The following is a 7,138-nucleotide window of genomic DNA, read 5'->3' on the forward strand; positions in this document are numbered from 1 at the left end:
CTCCCGTTTCGTCAAGGTCCTGCAAAATGGTTAATATAGGGATATATGGAAATGACTATATGAGGCTTTTATGTCATAACCCCAGATCAGCCACACACAGGTCGTCTCATTTCATACACCTATCTGTACAATGAAAATCAAAACTAATCTTGTTTATGTCGACAGAATTAGTTGAATATAAGATGCTTAGTGCAGAGAAGCATGTAAGTGTTGAGCAGCTTATTAGCGTACTGGGCAAAATGGGCAAAAGTTGCATTACAAGGTTGTTGTTGCCGTTATTCCCCTCCGTACCACGAGATGCGCTGTCGCTTCTAGGCTGCCTGGCCTGAGGTCCTGATGGCGGAAGTTCGTCTAGCTGCGGCCACCGCTCCCAGCATCATAGCCCACTCCGCCTCCCGAGCGCGTCCGCTCCGTGCGGTGTCATAGGTCGATCTTGTCACAGCGAAACGCAGCACCCGGCGTCCTTAATAAGCCACCTTCCTCGCCGGCAGTTTTAGTTTCCCTGACAACAGTGATAGAGACTTCTTCCGGGAGCCGGCATCCCTCCGTGACCTCAGAGGTACACTTCCGGGACGCGGAAGTGACCCGTCTGCCCTCCCCTTCCGTCTCTCTCTTTCCGGTGGAGGAGTCTGGAGACGACGTTCAGGTAGGAGGCCCGGCCGCCGAGAATCGTGCGACATCCACTGGTCAGGGACATCTGCGGGGTCGGGGCCGGGGTCTGTGCGCGGTATCCGAGGCAGGTGCGTGGAAGAGGCGGCCGGCCATGCGCTCGGCCTCCCGCCGGCCCCACAGGGGCCCAGGGCTGCGCCGTGTGCCGGAGGAGGCCTTCCGGCCTGAGACCGGGAGGTCGGGAGTGGGTGCGGGTCCTGCCGTGGGCCTCGCCGTCCAGCCACAGCCGTCGCGCAGGGCGCTCGGGGAGCGCGACCCCAGCCGCGAGTGAGCCGGCATCGGCACCCCTTTAGATTGTTACGGGCGGTCGCAGGCCTGCATGTGAAAAACGCGAGTAGGCTCCGTACTCTGTAAACCGAAGAGCAAAAGGGAGTGCCAGAGAACCGGGTCCCTGTGCGGAGTGTTTCCAATCCGTGGTGGTTCCTTCCTCCGAGTCGGACACATTGCCTGTCGGGGTGCTCCCTAGGAGAGTCGGACTGATGGCCATGTGTTTACATTTCTCGGCATAGTCGTTCTCTCTCATCTCCACTGAGGACAAAGCTATATCGAGTAGACGTCATGCCCCAACGATGTGTACCCCACCGAATCGTGTTGGTTAGCCCAATGTGCGAGAAAGAGCAAGTGACTGTACATCCCCCAACCCTGCCCTTGTGCTTTTGGCAAGTAGACCCCAAATAGTGTATAAGGAAGACGTTGGAGAGGTCCCAGGTCTGGTTGAAACCTACTTTTAAGGCCTGGGGTGTTTTTGTGGAGTAGGGGCATCCTGTTTGCTTGGATACAGCCTGATTTTTGTGAATGCTGCTCAGCACTAGTTTCTTTCGAAGATGTTGGTAGTTTGTTCTGGAACTTACCCTCAGGTAGGTCAAAGGCCTGCCTGTGGCTTTTGGCAAAAAAAAAAAAGCCTCCTTTTTTTGTCTTTCCCCAGTACATTAAATAACATTATAGGCTAGGGCAGTGCATGAACCTTTCACGGGTCTTGCACAGGAGATACATTTACAGTTCCTAACAATAGCAAGATTAGAGTCACAAAGTAACAACAGAGTGATTAAAAGGTCACAGCTTTGGGCTGAGAACCACAGAGCCAGAGTTACTTGATCTCCTGATCACTGGATTTTACACATGGAGATCTTTCCCATTAGACTTCCTGGAAAGCATACCCTGACCATCCTGGAACTTGTTCTGTTGACTAGGCTGGCCTACATAGCAGCTGGAGAGATCCTCCTGCCTCTGACTCCCGAGTGCTGGGGTTAAAGTTATACTCCAGCACACTTTGGTATTGCTGGCTCTTTTACTGTTTGCTACTAGTAAAAGTTGGTTCTAAAGGGTGAGAGGCTGTTGTGGGGTGAACTCATGGGTGGGGGGCATCTGGTGGGATACTAAGTGTAGAAGGCTTTGAAGGCTGTGTTGGCAAGGATGAACTGAAAGGGATCTTGCTGCCATTCACCAGTGATCTTGGCCTTAACTTTTTTTGTCTTTTAGGCTTTTTTGGGCTCTAAACTGTGGTCTCTGGGGTCCAGGAGACTTAGATTAAATATTGTGTGTAGGCAGAGAATCCCCTCACCTGGTTGTGGTTATTCACTGCCTTATAGTTTACTTCATTTGTATCACACTGGACAAATAAACTTCCAGGCTCAAGGAAGGGGAGTTAAGAGTGGAACTTGGGCCAGGACCTGACTTCTGTGTTTATTTTGGATAGCTGTTTATGAAAAAGATGCATGTGGTAGTTGCTGGAACGGTGGGCTCATCCAAAAAATGCTTTGAGCTTTAGTTGAGAAATTGTCTCTTCTCTTGGCACCTCCCTTTTAGTTACGGCTCAGTAACTTCCCCAAGTACTAAGAGGTAGGATATTAGGGAGCCAGAGGAGGAAAACCTGGGTTTTCCTTTAGTACGTAGAGAAAGAATGTTCTGGATCCTTTCATCTGTTAACATTGAGGTTCTCCTTCCACTTAGAGATGGCACCTCGCAAGGGGAAGGAAAAGAAGGAAGAACAAGTCATCAGCCTTGGGCCTCAAGTGGCTGAAGGAGAGAATGTATTTGGCGTCTGCCACATTTTTGCGTCCTTTAATGACACCTTTGTCCATGTTACCGATCTTTCTGGCAAGTGAGTACTTCAGCGAAAAGACATAAAACTAAGCCTCAAAAGGACTGATGTGGGAGGAATTGTATTAATAAGGAGTTTGCCTATAAAGGGTCTTTGGACACCTGTAAATACAAACAGCTCTTGTCTTTTTCAGAACTGGGATATATGCTCAAAGTAACGAGCTTGTCATACCTAAACTGTTAACAGTGTGCCCATTTGGGGTCAGTAAGTGTTCCATGTCTCCTTGTTGGAAAATGAAGGCACGGTTCTGCTTTTGTCTCTAGGGAAACCATCTGCCGGGTGACTGGTGGAATGAAGGTCAAGGCTGACAGAGACGAGTCCTCTCCCTATGCAGCCATGTTGGCTGCCCAGGATGTGGCCCAGAGGTGCAAGGAGCTGGGCATCACCGCCCTGCATATCAAACTCCGCGCCACAGGAGGAAACAGGTATGGGAAATCCACTGGTGGGGGGCTGGATTTGAGATTTGATCCCCGTTAATGTCTGAAAGCAAACTGTTGTAGACATGTATGTTCCTAGTTAGGCATAGTGGCAGATACCTGTAAGCCCAGCACTCAGGAACCCACGTGAGAGGATCTAGAATTTGGGGTTAGCTTTGGTTATACAGTGAGCCTCTGCCTTAAAAAAGATAATTTGTTCCTTTATGTTTATCTTTACTGTAGAGTGCTTTTGTAGCATATGTGAGCCCAGCTTTTTATTCCCCAGCACCGTGTAGCCTGGGTATGGTAGTACACACTTGTCTGACAGTGGAAGGGGGGGGGTTAAGGGTTTTTAGGTTGGTTATTAGATGCATAATGAGTTTGAGGCCACCTTGAGCTAAACACTGCTGCTTAAATGATGCTCTGGGGTGCATAGTCCAGATAGAGACAACTGCAAGAGGAGCTTCTTCAGGTGAGAAAGAAGTTGGGCATTAATGGAATGAATGATTGGTGTGAAAAGAAGCAAGAGATGGAGCCTCGCTTTTTTGTTTGTTTTCGAGACTGGTTTTTCAGGACAGGGTTACTCTATAGATTTGGAGCCTGACCAAGAACTAGCTCTTGTAGACCATGCTGGCCTCAAACTCATGAGATCCTCCTTCCTCTGCCTCCCGAGTGTTCGGATTAAAGGTGTGTGCCACCACCACCTAGCAGGGTCTTTATGTCTTACGGAGCAGAACAAAGATGGGCATGAAAACTAGACTAGGTGGCTACTGAGTGGAAAGATGCTAGACAGGAAGCTGTTGGGTTGGTCCCTGCAAAAGATGCAGGAGCTGGAAAGTAGGGATCAGCAGCAAGGGGACAGAGCAGCAGGACAGGCGACTGTGTTGCATGAGAACATTTTATGAAACCCCCACACACACTTTTTTTTTTCCTTAAGGATTTGTAGGCATGGTGGTACATATCTTTAATCCTAGAATACCTCTGGCCTGCCACCCACACAGACACAAAAAAGGGTGGAAAATGCCTGGTGGTGGTGGCACACACCTTTAATCCCAGCACTCAGGAGGCAGGGTGGGTCTTTGAGTTGGAGGCCAGCCTGGTCTACAGAACAAGTTTCAGGATAGCTAGGACTGTTACACAGAAGCCCTGTCTTGAAAAACCTAAAAGGAAAAGTGGAAGGAATTACACAAGTGTGTTTGTGTGCCCTGTGGAGGCCAGAAGAGAGCTGTGAATCTCTTGGAACTGGCATTGCAGGTGCTTGTAAGCTACCTTGTAAGTAGTGGGGACAGAACCAAGAACCAGGCCCTCTGCCATCTCCAGCCCTCATTTAGCAATTTTGAAAGGATTTTTTGGGGGGAGTCATGTAATATTAAAATAGTGACCACAAAGTCTAAAATTTTATGTGGCCCCCTCACAGAATATGCATATCTTTAACTATAGGCTCTTCCCCACCCCCATTCAGAAATGAATTTAAAACCATATGAGTTTTAGAAACATTCCCACTGATTTGGCCAACAATCCTTCATTTTCTAGGACCAAGACCCCTGGACCTGGAGCCCAGTCAGCCCTCAGAGCTCTCGCTCGCTCAGGCATGAAGATTGGGCGGATTGGTAAGTGCCCTGTCTAGCTAAGGTTTGGGTTTGTTCTGAAGCATTCGTTGACCCCTTCCAAACCATGTGATGTGCATACATGATTCGGGCTTGTCTGGTGGTGGTTACTTTTGTTAGAGGAACCTGTAGAGACATTGTAAGAGTTGATCTCCGTAAATGCCGCTCTGATACATCATGTTTTCCCCATCTGTGGTGGGAAAGCCTAAACCCTTCTGAATCTGATTTCAGCAGCCTTTGTCCCTGATTACTAAATACTAGGCATGCTCCTTGGGCCAGTCCAAATAAAAGAGCTGCAGACAGCCACAGTTGCTCAGTGTAGGTAGGGGCACTTTCTGTTAGTCAATAGGCTCTGAGTTAGGAACCTGAAGGTGTCCTTCCCCTCCGATGTTTATGTGCCTTCTTATAGCCCATGTCCCCTTCTAATGTGAGTTGGGATGAGGAAATGGGGGGGGGCTTGTTTGCTGACCACTGGGGATACATTTGGGCAAGAATGAATTCTGCTAGTTAGTCTCATTGGCTGGGAAGGCCTGTGTCTTCAGACAATGACATTTTTCTTCTTCCTTCTCACAGAGGATGTCACCCCCATTCCCTCTGACAGCACCCGAAGGAAGGGAGGTCGTCGTGGTCGCCGTCTGTGAACAGGACTTCTCAAATTATTTTCTGTTAATAAATTGCTTTGTATCAGCTGTTTTGGTCCTTTTGTTTTTCTTAATTTGCTTTGAGGCAGGGTCTCCATAGCCCTGGCTTCCTGGTACTCACTGTGTAGATGGACCCAAACTCGAGATCCACCTGTCTCTGCCTCCCAAATGCTGGGTTTAAAGGTGTAGACTACCAGTCCTGGTATTTGTTGTTACTCTCAATTTGAAACCTACCTCAAAAACCAAGGCAGTGTGTTTCGGGAGATGTGAAGACACTGCAGAGCACAAGCAGGCCTTTTCGGCTTCTCGTGTCTGTTGGGCAGGTCTGGGTTTGCAGACTGGTTTTCTGAGCACGGAACCCGAGAAGAGGTGCTGAGGCTGCAGCTTTGGCATTTGCCAGCCAGCACTGTTTGAAAGTGGGACTGCTGATAGATAGCACAGGCATTGGGGCAACTGGCCTCAGCTGGCAGGGCAAAAAACTCACAGATTGAAAGCATAGCCTACACAGGGAATTCTAGGCCAGGCAGGGCTTCATAGCAAGACTGAAGCAGCCACAGAAGTGAAGCTGTTTGGATCGTCTAAACATGGACAGGTTTCACTGTAGCTCAGGCTGGCCTCAAACTTGTGTCAATTCTCTTGCCTTGGCTTCCTTTAGTTCTGGATTGCAAGTGTGAAATAACAGTTTGGTTCTTTGTGTTTGTTTAATTTTCAAGACAGGGTTTCATTATCCTGGAGCTAGACCAGGCTGACCTCCAACTCACAATAATCTGCCTGCCTCTGCCTCCTAGTGCTGGGATTAAAAGCCCATTTTAATCTGACCACCTGGCTTCCATTTTGGGTCTTAAAGGGCCAGAGCAGGGGGCAACTGTTAATCCAAGTGTAGCCTGAGCAGAAGAGGAGCCTTCCAGGCCTGAGCCATATATAGACCAGTGTGGGTGTGTTTCTCCCCTACCCCCCTCACACCGGCTGTGCAAGATGGGTAACTCGCACTTCTGTTGCTTGCCTTGCTTTCCTTAGCACTTCTTGGAGGTTGTTCCACATTGGTACATAAAGTACCTAAGAATCAGTCACCCCACAAATATACACCAAATCCTATTTTCATCAGCAACAAAAAAGATAGCGGGTTTTGCTTTCGGGAAGTTTGTATCTAGTTCCAAGGACAGTGGTGTTCAGATGGTACTGAGTGTTCTGGAGGGATTTTTTTATTCCTTTGAGACAGGGTCTCTGCCTGGCTGGACTGATACTCAGAGATTCCCAACTGCCTCTGCCTTCTAAATTCTGGGATTATTAGAGGCATGTACCACCATTCATGGCCACACCCTGAATCTTACTTTTTTATTTATTTTTATTAATTAAAGATTTCTGTCTCTTCCCCGCCGCCTCCCATTTCCCTCCCCCTCCCCCAATCAAGTCCCCCTCCCTCGTCAGCCCAAAGAGCAATCCGGGTTCCCTGCCCTGTGGGAAGTCCAAGTGCCCACACCCTGAATCTTAAAGATGATTAGTGTTAAGACTTTTAGGTGCTGCTGTTCCTGTAACAGCTGAGAAAGTCAGTATGGAGAGTGATTGAAGGAGCTGCCTTTGGCAGCACACTTGTAATCCTAGCGAAGTTAGGGTTACTATGCAATTGGGCCTATACTGGGTTACAATTTGAAACCTGCCTAAAAAAAGAAAAAAAACCACAGGTATGGGAGCATGTTTTTTTTT

The 7,138-nt window shown here is 48.5% G+C and overlaps 1 protein-coding gene across 2 annotated transcripts; it reads left to right on the forward strand.

Annotated features, from left to right (window-relative positions):
* Positions 1–570: 570 nt before the first annotated feature.
* Positions 571–5,482, forward strand: Rps14 (ribosomal protein S14). Of its 2 annotated transcripts, none has more exons than XM_005356153.3 (5): positions 571–646; positions 2,620–2,770; positions 3,034–3,195; positions 4,720–4,796; positions 5,367–5,482. In XM_005356153.3, exons 2-5 carry the CDS (start codon positions 2,622–2,624, stop codon positions 5,432–5,434), a joined length of 456 nt encoding a protein of 151 aa, XP_005356210.1. In that variant the 5' UTR covers positions 571–646; positions 2,620–2,621; the 3' UTR covers positions 5,435–5,482. The 2 variants fall into 2 exon arrangements, with proteins under 2 accessions (XP_005356210.1, XP_005356211.1); XM_005356154.3 differs by lacking the exon at positions 571–646 and adding an exon at positions 669–740.
* Positions 5,483–7,138: the final 1,656 nt, after the last annotated feature.

Source organism: Microtus ochrogaster, chromosome 18 (genome assembly GCF_000317375.1).
Source record: "Microtus ochrogaster isolate Prairie Vole_2 chromosome 18, MicOch1.0, whole genome shotgun sequence".
NCBI lineage: Eukaryota > Metazoa > Chordata > Mammalia > Rodentia > Cricetidae > Microtus > Microtus ochrogaster.

What these genes read in the sequence shown, in the direction of transcription:
- Rps14 (XM_005356153.3), top strand. Translation starts at nt 2,622, where the DNA reads ATGGCACCTCGCAAGGGGAAGGAAAAGAAGGAAGAACAAGTCATCAGC. An exon ending in CGCGCCACAGGAGGAAACAG is followed by an intron (nt 3,196 to 4,719) that starts GTATGGGAAATC and finishes TTCATTTTCTAG; the next exon opens with GACCAAGACCCCTGGACCTG. An exon ending in CATGAAGATTGGGCGGATTG is followed by an intron (nt 4,797 to 5,366) that starts GTAAGTGCCCTG and finishes TCCTTCTCACAG; the next exon opens with AGGATGTCACCCCCATTCCC.